This window comes from Mercenaria mercenaria, chromosome 11 (genome assembly GCF_021730395.1).
Source record: "Mercenaria mercenaria strain notata chromosome 11, MADL_Memer_1, whole genome shotgun sequence".
Classification (NCBI taxonomy): domain Eukaryota; kingdom Metazoa; phylum Mollusca; class Bivalvia; order Venerida; family Veneridae; genus Mercenaria; species Mercenaria mercenaria.
In genome coordinates, this window is record NC_069371.1 from 36226744 (window position 1) to 36249594 (window position 22851).

At 35.0% G+C, this 22851-nt stretch overlaps 1 protein-coding gene across 3 annotated transcripts in view; it reads left to right on the forward strand.

Annotated features, from left to right (window-relative positions):
• Positions 1 to 21774, forward strand: part of LOC123532589 (ceramide synthase 2-like) — a 41073-nt gene extending 19299 nt beyond the window's left edge. For 2 of the 3 annotated variants that reach the window (XM_045314049.2, XM_045314050.2), the window contains exons 4-11: positions 605 to 711; positions 2203 to 2260; positions 4466 to 4516; positions 5709 to 5801; positions 6897 to 7025; positions 7422 to 7528; positions 10645 to 10804; positions 16333 to 21774. In XM_045314049.2, coding sequence (XP_045169984.2) covers positions 605 to 711; positions 2203 to 2260; positions 4466 to 4516; positions 5709 to 5801; positions 6897 to 7025; positions 7422 to 7528; positions 10645 to 10804; positions 16333 to 16413 — 786 coding nt within the window. In that variant the 3' untranslated portion in view covers positions 16414 to 21774. The remainder of the gene's footprint in view (positions 1 to 604; positions 712 to 2202; positions 2261 to 4465; positions 4517 to 5708; positions 5802 to 6896; positions 7026 to 7421; positions 7529 to 10644; positions 10805 to 16332) is intronic. The other variant, XM_045314051.2, reaches the window with a different exon arrangement.
• The last annotated feature ends 1077 nt before the right edge of the window (positions 21775 to 22851 follow it).

Here is a 22851-nt window from a genome sequence, read left to right on the forward strand (position 1 = left end):
ATTTTTCTCATTGCATTATTAAACATTTGTAACATTATGCTAAAACAATATCCCTTAAAAAGAATATTTTATATGTGCTAGAAGGAACCTTTTGGTAAGCTAAATCTTGTGCGTTGAAACTCGAACTCGCTTATCTCAAATGTCGGCTATCTCGAAGACATTTACAAGTCCCGTCCCATAAACACGTGCACAAAATATCATTTTAAGTCGAATATCGGTTATCTCGAACTAAAACGCTACGAGAAATATAGCAGTAGAAATATGGTTGACAGAAGGTGACACCAGGATCACCACTCTGTATAACTGGTTGAAGTCTGGGTTAGGGATAGAAAGAAACTGGATTCTATTACTACAGAAGTAATTATAGAAACTAAATATATGAACATTGCATAGTTTATCGAAGTAAACAAATATGACACTGAAAAAGGCAGTCTGAAGTCTGAACTAGTGGCAGAAAGAATCTAGTAAGTATTTAAACTAACTATATCTATATTTAAGTTAACTGCGGGACAGTTTGAAGAGTTGAAGTCTCGATTACGGACAAGATTAATCTAAATTCTTATACTGAGAGTTATTATTGAAACTTACTATGTTTATACTTCAGGTTTTATCGAAGCAAACAGATATGACAGTGAGACAGGTTGAAGTCTGGATGAGAGACAGGAAGAAAATGGACTCTCATACTACATTACAAAAATTCTGTGACAGCGGGTGCGTGCAGCAATTTTCATACTTATCTAACCCAATTTTTGTGCTTCTTGAATATATGTCACCATTGAAGTTTGCCTCATTCCCCTACATCTTGAAATTGTCGTCAGATTTATTTGATAAGCCTCCTTGGCCGGGTGGCTACGATCGCCTACTTTATATCCTTTGTCACTCACTGATGTGGGTTCAATCCCTCGCCTGCCGTGTAGAATCTTTATGTGCTGAACGTATATATCTGGCTCACGGCAGGTCGATAGTTATATCCATGTGCAGGCCTATTCTTCACCACAAAAAAAACTGGGACAGTCGCCATATGACTGATTTTTTTGTCGGCGTGACTCTAAAAGTCAACAAAACGATAGGAAAGAAGTAAACAGTAAACACTTTACAGAATGCTCACTGAAACTCTGGGCAATATTGAACGTTTCTTTCGCTTTCTACACTGTATAACTTCAAATTCATCAAGCTGCGGAGTACTGACATTAGTTGTGAAACAATTTCTGTCTGTTTAATGTAATTTCTAAACAGAAAATCTATAAAGAGAGGGGAATAGGTGGGTTCTAGTAATTACATAGACTGTGCAGAAATTCGTCTTTGTCAGGAATTTCCCCCGTTCCAGACAAACCCTTAATCATGACATTTGTATAAGCATGTTTACTCGTTTTCATTGTGTTTGTTTGCTGTTAGAAACGTGCCGGTGTAAATATATCTACAAGTAAACAGCTGAAAGATGCAGCTGTGAGAAAAGGAAATCCTTTTTCTTTCAAACCTTCACTAAAGGCGTCAGGCTCTAATGACAACTTGCTGTATTTCCAATTTAAAGAGCTATCGAAAACAAAACACCACTTTCTGCTAGACAATCGTGGCTTTACTGCTGTAAAATCAAAAGTTTACTCGAAATGTTTATTATCGCTAAGTTCATCCAGTGATTGTATTCGCGGGTGTTGCAATTGTTATAAATAGTCTCAAGTTTACTATATGTCGCCAAACATTTATCTCGCATGCAAGTAGTTCAGATTTCCAATATATAGTGAATTTTTAGCCCCGGGGACCCATTCAGGGAGGAGGGTGGGGGTGCTCTCCTACGGGAAACGATTCCAAAACGTGAACGGTTAGCTCATGATTACCGATTGCTTTTCTCTCTGGTGGCTGCCGTGTACAGAGCATAGGCGTCTCAAATGCTTATTTCAGTCATTTTTTTAAATATTTTAATGACAATTGAAGCACATAGTATCAAAATGACTGTGGATCATGATATATGCTGAGTGAAACATATAAAATGCAGGTCGTCGCGTTTAAAAATGCCATGTATTTATCCGACTTTCGCTTTTTTTGTAAGGTGTCTGTATTGAAAGACTGTTTAGACTTCTCACACGGATGTTTGGGAGAAGTTCCGTGCTTACAAAATACCAGAAACATGAAAAAATGTAATACTGCATGACAGTAATACTGAGCAAATTAATTAATTTGGTGATTAATATCTTTTCTTTTCAGATGGCATTTTCTCTTTTACGTCACAGCGTTTACATATGGTATCAGCGTCATGTGGAATGTAAGTTATTTCTGTTTCTTTTTGTTCATTTTCCTCTTTCAGTTTAAAGGGACTTACCCACACATTTAATGGGGAAAATAATTTTGTAAAACGTTGCAACGGTTTACTACCTGCTGCACAATATTTTGCAAACATCTTATGTCAATAAGTTTGTACCACTAGTCACTTTCAGAGTTCTTGAACTTTTTATGGATTTTTTGAGAGAAAAAATATCGCCTAAAATGTGTGGGTTAATCCCTTTAAAGTAAACTGTTATAGAACTAATGGATAGTTCTGACAGAAGTCTCCACGTACTGGACTCAGTAATGTTGTTTGTTTGAAAGCATTCTGCACAACCAGACGAAAAGGGAGAGGGGCGCAGTTCATTTCTTCTCAGATACAGACTCGATGAAACAGTGTTGTTATTTTGCTTGGTTGTGTTGTGCGGTTCCAAAGAATCCTTGTTCAGTTGTGTGATTATTCAGAAATAAAATCTTGTTTATGAATCATGCTTCTGTAACATGTTAATGTGATTGTAGCTTGTAGTTATTTCAAAAAACAGCACGTCAGTTATTTCTTCTCTGCAATCTAGTCAGATTTATGAGTAGAATTTATGAATATTGATAGAATTACGCAGCGTCATCTCATAAAGTAACAGAGTGAACTTCAAAGAGCACGTAATTATTTATTATATAGAATTATAGCAAAATTAAATTAGGAGATAAATTATCATCTAAAAATACGAGAGATCTAGCCGTATATATTTCCAGAACTGTTAACACAAAATAGGAAATGACTCCACACACGTAAAGTAGTCAAAAATATACAAAATGTATACATGTTCTTGCTGTTGGCAGACTATGACATAGGGAGTCATATTAAGAAGTTACAGTTGCTTTTTGTTGTTTAGTTGAATTGATTATTGAGAAAAGACATTATGTCATTGAGCAATTCCAGGCTTTAGAACTATTTATAAGTCAAATGTCTACATACGCGTAATTGCTCAGCAGCTATTTTCACGGGTATTGTTTTTCAAAACAGATATATTATTATACATTTTTGTAACATAACATCTTAACAGTTATTAGTTTTGGTAAGGAGACACGTTATAATTACTAATTATATATGGATTTCATATCATATCATTCAAGTAATGACATGAATTAAACAGCGAGAGGAAATGGTATATTTTAACCTAGTCGGAGACTCTAGATTCATGTTCCTTTAATAAGTTTTCTTACATATTTACTTTGTGCAATTTAAAGTTTAAAAACTATAAGAAAAATAATTCTCAAAACTGACTTTTGCTGTTTTATTGCTATGCAAACAAGGCCATACAGCCGATTCGGTATGCCTCAGTAAGGCACGGTGCTGTTGGTAACGGCGGCAGGGCGATAATTCGAGGTGAATACGCGAAAACCACAAAATTTCGCACTTTCGCGTATTGCGGCTGTCATTGATTAAGGTTCAAGCCGATGATTTCATACTAAAACAGGTCAACTTGTTTTTGAAACGTATCTTATGAAAATGGTATAAACTTTTGTTTCAAATGTGTTAAACCAAATGTGTTTAACGAAAACATTGTTAATTCTTTTAAACATGTCTTACGAAAGCCGTTTAAACTCGTCTTACAAAAGCAGTTTTTGTTCTTAGAAGTGTCTTACGAAAATGATTTTAAGCTTCTTATTTTCAAACGTATCAAACGTGGTTTTCAAATGAAGTACAATACCTAATTTAGTTACTTCCCTAGACGCCCCGTTACAAATAATAATGGAATTGCGTTACAAATTTAACTATAATAGCTCTTGATATTTCTCTGTACCGTACATTTTGCACATAAATTTAGATGTTGTGCACAGATTCTTTCTCTGGGGAGGTTATTTATATTCGGTGCTGGTTAAGCGGGAAATAAAATACCTATCTCTGTAAAAATGTATCTTTCCTCATTAACGATGTCGTGAACAGCACTGTATGTAAAGTTAATGCAGTATTATATTTAGTCTATAAATGCAGTTGAAAATCGATATTTCGAACTCGCTTATCTCAAAATTCCAGCTTTCTCGAAGACATTTTAAATCCCGTCCCGAAAACACGTGCATAGAATGTCATTTTAAGGCGAATTTCGGTTATTTCGATTCAATCCATCTAGTTTCAGATGTTTGTATAGATGAAGACATCAGTTTTCTTTAACTGTTTCGCTATATAATCATGCTTCTTTAATTTTAGAAACCATGGTTTAGCAAAACGATAGACTGTTGGGTAGGATGGCCTTTACAGGTAAGCTTAACCATCGAAGCTTTATACTTAAAGCTTTAAAAACCTACATTTTCAGGTGTAATTGTATAACAGATCAAAGGTTTGTCTGTGGTATTGGCCCAAAGCAGACTGAGAGCCAATAACACTGATCATTAATCTGTTACTGAACCATTGTGAAAACACATCTCTATGTCGTTTTACTCTGAAGTATATCAAATGGAATACATGCTAATTAAGATTATCTCATTTACCTGAAAAAAAAAACACCGTATCCATTCTCGTTGACATTTGTTGACTGGCAGTAAATTACATGAAGTGATGATACAGTTAGACATATGACTCTGCGCATGCCTGTACATGTACAGTGATGCACGATCTGGAACGATCGTGATAGTACATCCTTATGTGTGTAATAAATCAAAATATGAGCCGTGCCATGAGAAAACCAACATAGTGGGTTTGCGACCAGCATAGATCCAGACCAGCCTGCGCATCCGCGCAGTCTGGTCAGGATCCATGCTGTTCGCTAACAGTTTCTCTAATTCCAATTGGCTTTGAAAGCGAACAGCATGGATCCTGACCAGACTGCGCGGATGCGCAGGCTGGTTTGGATCCATGCTGGTCGCAAACCCACTATGTTGGTTTTCTCATGGCACGGCTCATATTTGTGTGGAAATTAGGTTTTGCTTTACGTAATCTGTAGTTTGATAACATGAGTTATACTATTGCTATGCCACGCATTTTAATCGCAGAAACATACAGTACTCAAATCCCGCTGGAATTTAACCCTCCTAAGAAAAAAAGAAATGGTTCCATGGAGAGTTTCCCATTTGATCCTGATTGGTGATGTCGGGAGTACAAGCGTGTGAGGGTTAAACCTGAGGACAAACTTGAGGTTGACCAAATGTCAAGCCAACATTCAGTATCGTAAATGAAAATTCAGCTTTATAACCGTAGGCCCAGAGGATGTACCGCAAAAACAAATAAAACCCTAAAAAACTTCTTTAAAAGGAACCACACTGTAAACCCGCAATATATAAAATACTGTATGTCTGGTCTATATGTTTCCTGCGCCTATGAGAGCATGTTTCTGCGGAATGTCACCATAAACATTTCTCCCTGAATGTATCCAGACTGACAGATGCGATATTTATTTCTTATTTATAGTATGGTAGTGTTATATCTATGCTGACATGCGGCAACTTTATTTCAGAATGTCACAAACGATATCTACTGGTATTATATGATAGAGTTAGCATTCTACTGGAGTTTGATATTTACCCTCATCTCGGACCCCAAAAGAGCAGTAAGTAGATATATACAGTGTAGTACTGTTGAACCTGTGTTAACCGACATCAGCTGGTACTAAATACATGTATCGTTTATCTAACCTTTAGCCTGCTGGCAGCAAGTGAGTTTGCCTTTGCGACCAGTGCAGACCAAGATCAGCCTGCACTTCCATGCAGGCTGATCGTGGTCTGCACTGTACACTTTTCAGTCAGTAAGTTTTCAGTGAACACGCCTTTGAATCATAAGTGGTACTGCCCCAACGGAATTATGGACCAATCCATTTTAGATTTAGGTAAAGGATTTAAGTGTAAATCGAATTCCGTTGAAATAAGTTATTTAATGTGAGTTTTTCTCTGATGAATGGACATTTATTTTGGCGACCGTCCCTACGTTTGATCTGTGATATTTCTCTTATATACGTCTTCTTCAGCTCCAGCAGGACGTTTCTATACTGACATTTTCTGGCTTTTTGCTCCGAAGAACCATTAGATGAAATTGTGCTGTGCTATTTTAGATGTTTAAGTTCTACTTAGAAAATTTTGCAATATTTACAAAAGGTATCTGTTCAGCCAGGTTGCCAGGCTGATAGATATTTTTTGTCTATATCTTATAATGCATGTGTGCTCAGGTGTTCTTAAAATTTCAAGAGAGGGGTGATATTACAACATGTTTACTAATACTTTCTAATTATCTATACGTGTTGTAGCATGCCAGTACTAAGGCTGTTGAACTTGAATGTAACACAGAAAGTGTAATGTTAACTGCAAAGTCAAGTTCTCCTTAACACGACTTTCGATTGTAAAAAAAATGCTATCATACTTAGGTCCTTTTCAAAAAATGGATTACTCCTATATTTAAAATTCTACTGGAAACGTATTTTAGTATACAGTGGAACCTCCTTAATCCGAACCTATCTAATCCGGAAACTTCTCTAAGCTGAACAAATGCAAGAAACCTCCGAAATATAAATACATGTAAAATATAAATAATAAAAGGAGAATCATTTTCTTTCTGTAATTTAAAATTAAACATTGTAAACAAACGAAAAGATAAAGAAAACTTAACACAAAATGAAGATAGAAAAATCTGATACATGTTTTCTTTGTAATAGGATTTCTACCAGATGTTTGTCCATCATGTAGCTACCATTGTGTTGATGAATTTCTCGTGGATGGTTAATTTTGTAAGAATCGGAACACTGGTGCTAATCGTTCATGATGTTGCAGACCCGTTACTCGAGGTACGGCATCTGGACAGAAAATGTTTCAACCTTCATTCACATATCACTCAGTATGCAGCCTGCATACATTTCTCATGTACATAATTATTTTTATTATTTACAAAGCTTGATTTTGAAATAAGGAAGTTCGTTTCTATAAATCTGTTACTTTACTTTCAAGATGTTAAATTAGGTGTGGACTTTGTCGCGAGTTGGTACACATACTATATACATTTGTAATACTTTTTTAAATTTTTTATGGTCCTTTAATCTAGCAGTTTCGACTGTTTTTAAATACATGTACTGTATAATATTATTCTGAAGTGTAGAGTATTTTCCTACATGGCCTGCAGTTATATAAGGCAATATCCTAAATAGAAAACATTACCGATTTCTTTTTCTATTTATTTTTTTCAGCTCACAAAGATGGTTAATTATTTAAAGTGGAAGAGATCTACAGACTGTATATTCGTCGTGTTTGTAATTTCTTGGATCACATCCAGGCATATCGTTTTTCCTTATGCGTAAGTTTTTCAGATGTTGTCAGCAGGCCTACTAACTTCTATATATGTTCTTGCAAGAGTTAGTTCCCTTTGTAATATGTCCGCCATTTGTACACGCGTTTTAGGTTACAACACACTAAATAACTGTTCTTCTTTATTCTTTAATATGAAATAAGTCAAAGCCTCAAAGCGAGCTCAAAGAAATCGGATTAAGCTAAAAATATTATGCATCATTATTTGTCACAAAGAAGCATCCCTACTCACAAGAAATTCAGGGAGACCTATCACTTGAAAAGTCTACATTTAGTGTCACCATGCCTGTAAACAGTGAAATCATAACGTTGCATAAATATGGGAAGCCGGTGTCTCGGTGACGTCATTACCGCGTTCCCGTTTCTTACTGCTTAATGTGGGTTATTTTTCCATTTTCTTGCCGATGCTGATCCTTTAATGAAAATATATTTTTTCAAACAACTGGAAAGCATTCTTCTATATTGTTGAGTGATGAATAGTTTTGGCAATGAATAAAGTTCTGTATTCACTCCGGAAAGAAGTACTTCCTGTAGCACCTATCCTTAGGTGCGCTTTTTAAGAACTTCCGACGAAACTTTTCAAATCCATCACCAGTGTGGAAGATATTGCGTTAACCGTAAAGCTACGATTCTCGACTCGCTAATATGAACTAAGGCAAAGCCTCAAAGCGAGCTCAAAGAAATCGATTTATCTAAAATATTATGCCACCATTATTTGTCACAAAGAAACTATTCACTTTCACAAGATATTCAGGAACCTATTCACTTGAAAAAGTCTACATTAGTGTCACCATGCTATAACATGAATATCATACGTTTGCAAAATTTATGGAAGCCGGGTTCAAGCGGAGTCATTACCCTGTTCCCGTTTCTTTCTGCTTATAATGACAGTTTTTTCATTTTCTGGCCGATGCTTGATCTTTAAATACAAATAATGTATTTTTTTTCCAAACAACTGGAAATCATTCTTTCATTATTGTTGAGTGATGAATAATTTTTAGCAATTGAATGAAGTTCTGTATTCGCTCCGGAAAGAAGTACTTCCTGTGAGCACCAGTCCGCTAGGGTGCGCTTTTTAAAAACTTCCGACGAAACTTTTCAAATCCATCACCAAGTGTGAAAGTATACCTGCGTTACCGTAAAGCTCGATTCTCGAGCTCGCTATAAAATGGAAATATTTCCAATGGCCGCAGCACAAATCGGGACCCATTTTAAATGTCTGTAACTTACATTTTCTTAAAGAATATTGTCAGTGCTGACTGAAAATCTGAAGAAAAGTGGGGATCATGTTTGATGCAAGAAACATATTTTCAGTCAAACACACAAACTACAAAATCAGCTAAAAAGATGGGGGCCTCCGTGGCCGAGTGGTTAAGGTCGCTGACTTTGAATCACTTGCCCTTCACCGATGTGGGTTCGAGTCTCACTTGGGGTGTTGAATTCTTCATGTTAGGAACCCATCCAGGTCGGTGCCCGCCTGTGATGAAATAATTCACGTAGGTCTCCTGGGGTCTTCCTCCACCATCAAAGCTGGAAAGTCGCCATATGACCTATAATTGTGTCGGTGCGACGTTAAACCCAACAAAAAGGCTAAAAACTTAATGAGACCCCAAATTGTAGTGATGGTGTTTGATCTAAGTTTCCATGACAATAACTGTCATATTATTTTTTTATTATGAAAACGCTACCTACATGTCATGCATAGATCTGTCATGTGATTTCAGCAAAATAATTGCAAAGAAAATACGGGAAATAGCTCTACAGAGCAAAATAACTGAGGACTATTTGAATCCGCCATTATGCGCCATTTTCCTATTTAGTGTCTGTATGCCTTTACGATTATTTCTGAATAAAGGGCTTTTTCATTTAGATGTTCACGAACCTATTATTTCCTTTTACATGCTTCTCCCATATATTGTTCATGCTTATTTAGTACTGTACTTCCATTAGTATTTATTGAATTACTGAAGATTTTTAGAAAGCAATCATGATATGGTTTATATCGTTGATTACATGCGCACCGTCATTCCCTTGTTCCAAGTTAATCCATTTTCACCTCAATGTTCAGTATTCTGTAAATTGTTCTTAATTGAATCATCTGCTGAAATAGTTCGTTTGTAATGCTAAACTTAATGTCATTCTTTTGTTCTGAGATAGAAAATGTTCGATTATGGCTCTATTGATCTGTTACCATCAAAGGAAATTTAATAATTTTATTCCAGTATTATCGACGGTTCGATTAATTGTGCCTTACACGCAGTCGTTTACCATTCTTTTTTTTTTTTTTTTTTTTTTTTTTGGTGTCAGTTTGTCTGAATATTGAACTTTTCAGATATTTAATTTGGAAAATGTTCCCACGAATAGACATAATACTAATACAATTAGGCCCCTATAAAAGCTGAGGAAATGCTCATTTATTGGTTTCGAATTACATTTTGTTTTTAAAACGGTTTAAATTACTTTTCAGCTCCAATATAAATGGTGATAAAATTTGATCTTTTTAGACAGAAAGTCCAGTTGGATATTTTCCCATTTCAAAAATTGGATTTTTGCTAATAGGTGTATCCGCTGGACTTTCAACTTTACATAATGACATTGTCAAGAAAATAGAAACAATATAACCATAAACTGTATATATCAGTTCAATGTTTGATTTTTTTCTCCAAAAAAATAAGAAAACAAAAAAAAAACATCCGACAGTGCAAAAAATTAGGGAAAGTCCAGTTGGAGGTTTAAAGAAAAGTCCTTGTGGATGCCTTTTCGATATATAATGTAGAATATGTATGACTAACTTATGCTGAAGTTTTTATTTTTTTTAATGTGCACACCTCAGGCTCTTATTAAATTAAACGTACGCGTACATGCATTAAACATTACCTCTTTTTCATCTTTAATGAAGTTTGAATATATGCTGAAGAGAAAGTTATTTGCAAAGTAATCGATCTGTAATATAAAATTAATTATTAATACATGACTGACACGATAATAGCCTTTCGCAAAGTTGCTATGGTTTAAATTAATTAATTTTGCATTGAAAACGGTACTGATTTCTGTTGGCAGTGCCAAATATATAAAGTACCGTGTTCGTTTTCTTTTCTGTTTCAGAATTTTGTATAGCACAACGTTTGAGATTTTATCTGTGTTCGGCGAGCCGACGTTTTTCAATTTTTTCTTCAACTTCTTCCTTTACCTTCTTCTTGCCCTCGGGTTTATGTGGACGTACCATCTTTTTAAAGCTGTCATCAAAAAACTGTCGGAAGGAGAGGTAAGCACAGTTTGGATAAAGTCAATCCCTATTCAGAATGTTCTGCTGTACAGCACAAATGAATAACGATTACAGACGTACCAGGTTTTCCGTGCAGCGACCAACTATTTGCTTCCATCTTCTGTGCCATCCATGTCGCGTTCTGCTTGTTTTCGAACACATAAATTTTCTTGGCAAATAGCCACTCATTCATTCCAGCAGTTTAAACTTTCTAACCCAGACAAAAATAAGTACTCAAATATTATTCAAGATAACAATATAGTTTTGAGTTCTGCTTTTCTTTTCATTGCCATCTACCTTTTTATCAAGTGCCTTTACATTTTCTCCAGTGGTTATCGTCCGATTAAAAGAAAATTAAGGACAAAAGTGAAGATAATTAAAAACATATTCAAGACAGAGTTGTGTTTTTGCCCTCTGAACTCTTTTCTGTATTGTTTACTGTCATTATATCCCCATCAGTGGTCTTAAAATTATCAGTCAAACAAACAAAACAAAAAAATAAGTGAAAAGTGAGATAATTCGAAAATTATTCAACGTAAAGTTCTGTTTCTTGTTTTCTGTACTCTCAGCATCTTCTTTAATTATGCCATCTCCCGTGAAAAATAATTGGTCCGAACAAAAGACAAGTAAATACAAAAAAGGTAGATAATTTAAGATATTCAAACTAAAGATGTAGTGCTCTAAGCCTCAGTGTCATCTATCATTGCGTCTTGTTTCATTATATATTTTTCAGCAGTTCAAACGTTATCCTCCGGACAAACAAAATTAAATACAAAAAAGAGAAATGATCAAAAATAATCAAGTTAGAATTCAGTTCTTTTGCTCTGCACTACTCCTTTATTTCATTAAATTCCCTTTAGTGGTCGGACATATATGTGTGATAGACAGAGGGACGGATGAACTGTATTTCTATAAAATGCATTAAATTGATTGCGATAGTGTCCATATTCAGAAATAGCTTTCTTTACGACCAAGGAAATTGAATCCTTATAATTAATGATACACTTGAATGCTTTCGATGTTATTTATAGTAAATTTCTTTTAAAATCGGCGCTAAGTCAGAACAAATACATGTGGCTCTAAGGCTGTTTCACACTCAGAGTCATTATTGTGTACGGTTTCTTTCTCTGCCTAGTATATTTGATAAGGAAATAAATCTTTCAAGTTGCGACCTTTGCAAGTGAAATCTGTCGCGTTGTCGGAACGAAGATATAACAATACGTCAGCTCGATAGAAATCTTATTTGTCCGAGATGTCGTGTTGTCGTTTCCTCGCCCCGCAAACACGACATCTCGACATTGCAAGAATGAATACGGACACAGCTGTGTAGATCTGTTATAAACTCGAAATTGGGCACACTTAGGTCTTAGGTCTAAATTTCCGAGCTGAAACAAGTATGACTATACCGTTGCTATCGCTTGTCAATGGCAGCTGTTCATTTTCCATAGTTTCTATTTAAGTTTTCCTTTAAATATTTTATTTCTAGAAAAGAAAAATCGATTCTCTGATTCTCATATTGTCATAATGAAACGCAGAAAACATTAGGTTATAATGAATTTATGGAGAAAACAAAGATTTGAACCAATTAAGGCTTGCCTTTCAAGATCTTAAATTGTGGTCGATAAACATTACCACGAAAAAGCAAGGTCAAGGTTCGGTATTTTCGTATCTCAATAAAGGCACGTACAATTGTTACGAAGCAGATTCTATTTATGATATTTAGTAATGAGTAGAACTTAGTATTGTTTTGTCTTTTGGGTATACTTGACAAATAATAAACTCATAACTGTTTCTGTATGACTATGTTCTCCATTAAGTTTTAAAACATTAACAGATTTCTAAAATTGTTCTAAATATTATTCATCTAGATGGAGGTGGCAAGAACAATGTTAGATTGCGATGATTGGCTATAAATCAGCCATTCTTAGTAGCATAAAACTGCTGCTATTGTTGTTTTCAAGAGGTGTTTTAACGGGAGAATACATGTTTGTTACCAAGGAGATCGTATGCTTTTAAAACACCCTTTTTATACTGATTTATACATGGCGTAAATGTTTAACGGCCCTGTAGCGCATAGTTAAAACTGGTCAGGGCGGAAACGAACGCTTATATACAAAGTATTCATTTAATTTAGATTTGTACACGATTTATACCAGAATAGCGTTAAAGCATGTTTGTTTTATATTTATTCTTGCATAAAACTACTTTTTTCACTGGATCCGCCCATGTATAAACGGGAGAAAAATCGTGTGCAAACAAGGCAATTCACGTGCTGTTAATACATGATTTTTATTTTTGAAATGCTTTGCCAGGGATATATATGTGTATTTTTGCGCACACTGATATTTGGCATCTGCGTCATGTTTCTTCAATAACAACCTCTTCTTGTAGCATTGTAGATACAATGTAATCCATAGTATATTTAGCTGTATCTGTTTCCAACCCCAAACGTACTGCCCCCATCAATATACGCACTAGCTTCTCTTAGAGTTCACTGCCTTTAAAAAGCGTCTGTTCAGTTATTGTAAATAACAGTGAATAAATAAGTATCGCGTGTAATTTGTGCTATTGTTCGTTTTTAGGTATTATATTTATGATTTTGGTAAGTATCAGTCAGTATGTTTTTAGCCCACCATCATCAGATGGTGGGCTATTCAAATCACTCTGCGTCCGTGGTCCGTCGTCCTTCCGTCCGTCCGTCCGTCCGTCATTCCGTCCGTCCTTCCGTTAACAATTTCTCGTTATCGCATCTCCTCAGAAACTACCAGGGGGATTTTGACCAAACTTTGTCAGAATGATGTATTGGTACCCTAGTTGTGTCCCCCTGAAAATCAGACTGGTTCAACAAATTTTTAGTAAGTTATGGCCCTTTGTTTATTTCTATAATTTACATAGATTTATATAGGGAAAAACTTTGAAAATCTTCTTGCCCCATACCACAGAGCCTAGGGCTTTGATATTTGGTATGAAGCATCATCTAGTGGTCTTCTACCAATATGATTCAAATTATTTCCCTGGGGTGTAATATGGCCCCGCCCCGGGGTCACATGGTTTATATAGACTTATATAGGGAAAAACTTTGAAAAACCTCTTGTCCAAAACCACAGGGCCTAGGGCTTTGATATTTTGTATGTGACATCATCTAGTGGTCTTCAGCTAAGATTGTTCACATTATCCCCCTAGGGTCAAATATGGCCCCGCCCCGGGGGTCACATGGTTTACATAGACTTATATAGGGAAAAACTTTGAAAATCTTCTTGTCCAAACCACAAAGCCTAGGGCTTTGATATTTGTAATGTAGCATCGTCTAGTGGTTCTCTACCAAGTTTGTTGAAATTATCCCCCTAGGGTCAAATATGGCCCCGCCCTGGGGGTCACATGGTTCATATAGACTTATATAGGGAAAAGCTTATAAAAACTTCTTGTCAATAACCTACAACATTCAGATTTGGACAACATGTATGGTTTTGAGTGGCAAGATGAACCTTGACATGAGTTGACCTTGATTTTGACCTAGTGACCTACTTTCACATTTCTGTAGCTACAGCCTTCAAATTTGGACCACATGCATAGTTTTGTGCACTGAAATAAACTTTGACCTTGACATTGACCTAGTGACCTACTTTCACATTTTTGAAGGTACAGGCTTCAAATTTGGACCACATGCATAATTTCGTGTTCCGAAATGAATTTTGACCTTGATTTTGACCCAGTGACCTACTTTCACATTTCTCAAGCTACAGCCTTCAAATTTGGACCACCTGCATGGTAATTGTACCGAAACAAACTTTGACCTTTACATCGACCTAGTGACCTACTTTCACATTTTTGAAGGTACAGGCTTCAAATTTGGACCACAAGCATAGTTCTGTAATACGAAATAAAATTTGACCTTGATTTTGACCTAGTGACCTACTTTCACATTTCTCAAGCTACAGCCTTCAAATTTGGACCACATGCGTGGTTTTGTGTACCGAAACAAACTTTGACCTTTACATTGACCTAGTGACCTACTTTCACATTTTTGAAGGTACAGGCTTCAAATTTGGACCACATGCATAGTTTTGTATTCCGAAATAAAATTTGACCTTGATTTTGACCTAGTGACCTACTTTCACATTTCTCAAGCTACAGCCTTCAAATTTGGACCACTTGCATAGTTTTGTGTACGGAAATGAACTTTGACCTTAAGATTGACCTAGTGACCTACTTCCAGATTTCTGTAGCTATAGGCTTCAAATTTTGACCACATGAATAGGATTGTGTACCGAACCAAACTTTGACCTTGATATTGACCTAGTGACCTACGTTCACATTTTTGAAGGATCAGGCTTCAAATTTGGACCACATGCATAGATTTGTGTTGTGAAGTGAAATTTTACCTTGATTTTGACCTAGTGACCTACTTTCTCATTTCTCAAGCTACAGCCTTCAAATTTGGACCACTTGCATAGGTTTGTGTACCGAAATAAACTTTGACCTTAAGATTGACCTAGTGACCTACTTTCAAATTTCTCAAACTACAGTCTTCAAAATTGATGCACATGCATAGTTTTGTGTACAAAGAACTTTGTCCTTGAAATTGATCTAGTGACCTACTTTCACATTTCTCAAGTTACAGCTTTCGAATTTAGACCACATGCACAGTGTTGTGTACGGAAATGAAATTTTACCTTGAGCTAGTCAGTAAGTCTTGAAATTTGAACACACAAAAATGACACATTGGTGGGCGCCAAGATCACTCTGTGATCTCTTGTTATCTAATTTCTCGAAGAATTTGTGTAGAAACTTGACACTACGTTCGTACTCATCCGTACTCCAAATGTGTGTCCGTACTCAATATAACTCGAATGTAAAGTTATTATTCTTGAAATTGTGATCGAGTCCACCAAATTGTGAAATCATATGAACAATTATTGGTAATTTTATGTTTTTTATAATGAGAGATAAAAAAATCGCTTAAAAACCTTCAGGATGTGCTTTTGATATGGTTGTTTATTTCCGGGCCCTGGATACGGATATTTAAAACATGTTTACCGTTTCCAAGAACAACAGGAATGGTAAATAGAAAATGTACCGGAATCGTCAAGTCATCACATATGAAAACAATACATAATTCGTCGTGAAATATTTTTTTATGCAAGAATAGCGACAATACACGTTTGCTTTGTGTATTAACGTCTGCAGAAGCCCTTGGGATATGTTTGTGACCTCGACCTTCGGTCTCGGTCACAAACAATCCCGCGGGCTTCTGCAGACGTTAATACACAAAAAAACGTGTGTTATCCCTACATTAAAAGCATGTGCAGAATCTCTCGGGATACCTTGTGCCCTCGCCTTCTAAACGTCTCAGGCACCAACCATTCTCTTGGGATTCTGCAAATGTTCTAATACACGGCGGAAACGGGTATTTCGTAAAAACTTTTAAATAAAAAGTAAACTTCAAGTGTTTAAATAACGGGCAAAATTATCCCTCAGAAACTATCCTCTTATATGCTTTAATATGCTTTTGTGTTGTATTATTTTAGGTAACTGACACGAGAAGTGACTCAGAGACGGAAGATAGTCCACACGAAAATGGTGTTGCTGTAGCCAATGGGAAATCTTAGCTTGACGACTTTTCCGAACAGCTTCAGTAGGAAAAACATGTACAGAGTTCTACTAAGAAATATATCGGCAAGGAAACTGTCGTGCTCCTTTAAAAACGAATTATACAACTATTTTGAACGCTTTAATTAGAAATGGGCCGTTCCTTGAGAAAACCAGAATTAGTATTTAGTGACATGATATAATTATTGCATAATAAATAGTTTAGGGTAGTGAAAACTCACCTTTTTGTGTTCATGCATAACTAGAAGTTATTTTATTGAAATTCATTATCTTAGACAAATCAAACTCTAACATACTTTACAAATGTTATTTGTGTTGTCATGACAACCGAAATACAAAATGTACAATTAAAAGATAAAGGGATCGTGATGAAACCAAAGACGCACGGTTAAGTTGTTTTAAGTAGTTTGTTTTCAAACTCTGTCAGTAATCAAATGTATGATGTAGAGTTAGTGAGACGATAATATAAAATATACACGATCATACTACTTAGGCCTACATAAATGCGTTTTTGTGACAAATTAAAGATATTGAAATAAAAATTAAGTTAATTTCTTTACATTTTCAAATTTGAAAGAAAAAAATATGAATATTTTGTTATCTCGATCTAGGTTTTGTCATGAAACGGTCCAAGCATAACGATTTTATAATTGAACAGTAATACTGTGTCTATTAACTATAGATTCGTTTTTCAAAACCATAACAAAAATAACTGAAAACGATCATCAGGCGTATAAGATACAAATTTCCCCCCTTCCATTGTATCTAGTCAGTTTTCACCCATATTCTAGCGTTGCAACGAAATAAACTGTATTAATCTTTCATTGAATTGTTTAGTAGCAATTATAGGTTAATAGATTTTGTATCAAGTACGCACGAGTTGTGAAGCGGAAATTTTGCCCAAATTTAATAGCGCGATGCAACTCCGCGGAAAAACGAGTGCATATTTCTCGGTGCAGAGCTATTAATCCTTATTACTGCATTAGCTGTTGATCAAAAAATGGGATATGTGCATTTTACATTTGTTATTGGCTGTTATTGTAGACTAGAAACGGGTTTTCTCTCAGCATATCCAGGTATACAGCATGCAGTATGCCTTTCTTTATAAATTCCTTTTCAGCATGTCCTAAATTTTGAAGAAAAACATCCAATTATTTCATCAATATGTTTGATTTTAAGGTTTTATATAGTGGCAGTCGATTGCAGTGATATAACTGCAGTGGAATTACAGACAATGCGTTGATTTCTTTTAGAAATAAGTAGGGTATATTATCATGTGGAAATCTGCCCTTTTGTGTATAAGCTGTGTAAAGGGAGACTACGTTTACACTCCAGTAGACTCATTGTTTGTTGGCGGAATTAAAGATTGGAATGATGATTAAAAATACTGTTTGCATGCAATAAATTTCTATGATAGATATCCACTTTAGTATATTTTTACATGTATGTTTTTAAAAGTTAATGTCATGAACCCCATCAACTTTGTTTGCCACATAGACACACGATACACAAGCACAGACTATGTTGAAACCCATTACAACGTTCATAGACGGAAACCATATGTCAAAGACCCAGATTTTTAAGGGGACTCTTCCATAGAGTTAAGTCATTTTTAGATAAAGAAACACAGTTCTATTCGGGGCTTCCAAAGCAATATTTGTTAAACAGTTTGTAATATGATGAAAAATTTCCACTTTTCTGCGTTAGTCACGCGGTATAACTGATAAGATTGTGACATAATGGTGCTAGAATTTTATTCAGCACTTAAATTCTCAAGCATTGGTTGATGGCATAAAAACACATGTTTGGGTAAAAACAATTGACACGTGCATACTTTAAAGAAGAAATCTGGGTCAAGATACATGTATGGTTTGATGACGACTTTTACAAAAGTCCGATGTTTATGGCGTTCTTTATAACAGAACAAGGGTTTTCTGTATCTCTATGGACCCCCTTCAGGAGTTCAAGAGTAACCATTGTATCAGCTGTAAGTGCAAAAGACAAAGTACATCCATGTTGTTTCCGTTCCATCGATCATTTATAAGTGTAAATATGTTAAAATTGTTAGTGTATGGAGGAAAGCAATGTACCAGATGTTATTGTTTGTTGTTGATGTAGAACTTGTAATTGAAGTTTTTTTTTATTCTTGATCTTTTCCACTTTAAGTGACAGAGCTATGTAAATGATATAAAGTACATGAATAGAAACATATTGATACCTCTTGAACCACGATTTTAATCTCATTAAAACGACTAGAATAGAATAGAATAAAATAGATAATGTAAGTTTTATCACAAAAATATCTGCGCAAGGGTTAGTTCGTATATTGCCCAAATATTCGTTTACTAAACAATAGCAGTTTCACTGAGTATTTAATTGTTTGATGGAAGTAGTTATTACAATTGTGCATAATAGATCTAACTTTCCTGTTAAAACGCATATATTGTTCATTCGTATTTAAACTTGGGTAGATTAACGGGTATCGACACTAGTTTGATATTAACAGATAGAAATTCTCAAATTAAACTTCAGTTTTTGCGAAATAGTACCAATTTGTGAAGTTTTTGGAGTACTCTGGCTTTATTACAGTACACCTAGAAATGCCCACATTTAGTTGTCATTTTTGTATAATGAAATTAAGCGTCCTGGGTATATGCCGACTTTGTTTCTTGCCAGTCTCTGTGTACAAATGTATTTGCTTTGATCATGTCAAATATCTGAAATATTTGCTTTAAATAGTCATGTAAGGTGTCTGAAATATTTGCTTTGATCATGTACATTGTATCTGAAATGTTTGCTCCGATCTAGCAAAATATCTGAAATATTTGCTTTGATCATGTACATTGTATCTGAAATACTTGCTTTAATCATGTACATTGTATCTGAAATATTTGCTCCGATCTAGCAAAGTATCTGAAATATTTGCTTTGATCATGTACATTGTATCTGAAATATTTGCTTTGATCATGTACATTGTATCAGAAATATTTGCTCCGATCTAGCAAAGTATCTGAAATAATTGCTTTGATCATGTACATTGTATCTGGCATATTTGCTTTGATCATGTACATTGTATCTGGCATATTTGCTTTGATCATGTACATTGTATCTGAAATATTTGCTCCGATCTAGCAAAGTATCTGAAATATTTGCTTTGATCATGTACATTGTATCTGGCATATTTGCTTTGATCATGTACATTGTATCTGAAATATTTGCTCCGATCTAGCAAAATATCTGAAATATTTGCTTTGATCATGTACATTGTATCTGAAATATTTGCTTTGATCATGTACATTGTATCTGAAATATTTGCTTTAATCGTGTACATTGTATCTGAAATATTTGCTTTGATCGTGTACATTGTATCTGAAATATTTGCTCCGATCTAGCAAAATATCTGAAATATTTGCTTTGATCATGTACATTGTATCTGAAATATTTGCTTTGATCGTGTACATTGTATCTGAAATATTTGCTCCGATCTAGCAAAGTATCTGAAATATTTGCTTTGATCATGTACAGTGTGACTGATATATTTTTTTTGATCATGTACATTGTATCTGAAATATTTGCGTTGACCATGTACAGTGAGACTGAAATATCATCATGTACAGTGTATCTAAAATTTTTGCTTTGATCATGTACATTGTACCTGAAATATTTGCTATGATCATGTACAGTGTACCGGTATCTGAAAGATTTGCTTGATCGTGTACATTGTATCTGAAATATTTGCTTTGATATTTTATAATCTGCATAATATGCATAATTTTTACTAATTGTTTTACGTACGTTGATTTAAAGTATCTTCAGTAGTACATGATTTTTTATTAATTCAGTATCATTAATGATGCATATCTTTTTTATCAAAACCATGCGTTCGTTTTACAAGTGTGTTGAACAAGTCACAAACTATAGTGTTGATTATTGATTTTTGTAGAGTTAATTGACATTGAAATCCGAAGATACATTGCCCATTTTACCACTTAAACATTTTTGTTTCTTTCATTTTAGAATTTGTTTTGTTAAAGGTTTTGAGGACATGCTTTCAGATTTTCATCACACTGTTTCAAGAGATGACAATGTCCAAAAATATTTTGTGTTCTAATCTAATGCATTACGAGTATGCTATTGAAATAAGAGTTGAATTCTTTCTTTTTTACATCATATATATACTGCGTTATTAACGCAGAAGAACCTTTATTTTCTCTAAACTTAATAAATCGCTCTTATGTTATGTTTTATTTTTGATTACTAACATAATATAAAACAATTTCAAAACATAATGTCATAAATCATGGGGAGTTCTTTTAAAGGAAGTGTTAATTGATACTCGCAGTTTATATTTTGTTATGTTCCTTTCTTTCTTTTGTAATGTTTTACAATATGTTATATTTAAACAGAAATTCCAGCTTAATACTCACTGGTTTGAGTTGAGTTTGCACAGTGCTTATTTTTAGCTTTTGCTAGAAAATATGTTACTATATTTTGCTATGTTTTTGACTTATAAGACCTGACCTTTTTTGTGCACCTGTAATTCGAATCATAAATTGCGTTTACAGTTATTTTTATATGCACTTGTATTTTATGTCATTATTAAATGTACACTTCATTGTAAGTAACGTATTCCGCCAGATGAGACTGTGTTACATATTTTTGTAGTGCACTACACACTGCACAGTCTCTAAGGTAATATAGTGGCATTTGGAGACCAGTTTGAAAAACTTCAAAGTCCGAATGTCTGTTTTTGAAATGCAGTCACCAGACTGATTAATGGCAAGGGAGCAGTTGGAGCTGGAAACTGGTCTCAAAACTCAGAGTACGGCTCTTTTCTATACGCTACCCGTGTCACTGCGGCCATATGATAGGTATAACACAATTAAATTTTTGAAGCAAAGTTCAACCTAACCCTAACCTTTGGTGGTGTGTACCTACTCTGTGGAATGTTTCATATGGAAAAGAGTTTTTTCACCAAATGCTTGGAATACAGTGTTCAAAAATTGAGTTTGACGGATCACTCAAAACTCCAGTACCATCAAGTTGGTTGTTTTAGCAAAGTTTTGAAACAGACCAGTGACAAGAACTCATTTTTACCGTGTCTCCTTACTCAAGTTTTATAAATCTTGACCCATGAAAGGCCTTGAACCTCTGGCCTGTGCACTTACCATAACACCCACCAGTAAGTGTATATCAAGTTAAAACTATAACAAACTACGAGCATACGTCTCTTTTTCAAACGAATATACATGTGGGCAACTTTTTATTTTATATTTCATTTAAGTTTCCAAAACAATTAATAACCAGGATAGGTGGATATAAATTTGATTTGAAAGAAAATAAATAGTCAACATTTTTAATCTGGTCTTTTGATTTTTTACGTTCCCACAGGAAAGCGCGCATGTATCCGCTTCTGTTGTTAGATTTGTACAGTAGAAGATTTTAGAGGTTCGTTAATACAATGATACAGCGGTGTCCCTTGATTACTTACTGTCTAGCATTTAACAGACATCGTCATTGTCGTTTGATCATTGGCTAAGTAACAAGTGCCAAAGACCTGCGGTGAGCTATAAGTTTAGTTTATACTAATTTATTTTAGCTCGATTGTGATGAAAGCTTATTTGAACCACAGGCACCAGTATCGGACCTGGGACAAAAATATGTTTGTTTTCATCCTAAATGAGTTCAAAATGAAAAATATGTAGTAAAATATGAGCCCCCTTCAAAATATACATATGTCTACTGAAGGCCAGAATCTCGAGAATCGAGCCTGCGAGCAATGGGTTCTCTTCCCGGGCTGTTGTGAAAACAATTCTTTAGACAATTAAACAAACTGCCTATCACCATTTCACGTGTACATTTAGCTACAAAATGAGACCGACCCCAAGTTTCTAGCCCTTCCCGTTCATGAAATATCTATCAGAAAACGAGTGCCTTGCTGTTGCAAGTTCCAGGTAGACAGAAATGTGGCACAACGAAACGGTACGAAATCACGGACTAAAATATGCTTGTCAGCCTAGCAAGGGTCAAATTCAATAAAAAATACTAAATAGTATAAATAAATACATAAACTAGGGCCACTCAGTATCGTCAGTAGCATCTCAAACACGCGATATTGGCGTTTCAAATTTTTCCACGGTCTTTCAATTGAATGCTACGCCATGTGGAACTTGCAGCAGAAAGGCATTCGTTTTCTGATAGATATTTCATGAACGGGAATGGCTAGAGACTTGGGGTCGGTCTCATTTTGTAGCTACATGTACACGTGAAATATTGATAGGTATTTTGTTTAGTTGTCTAAAGAATTTATTTCACAACGGCCCGGGAAGTGAACCCATTGCTCGCAGGCTCGATTCTCGAGATTCTGGCCTTCAGTAGACATATGTATATTTTGAAGGGGGCTCATATTTTACTACATATTTTTCATTTTGAACTCA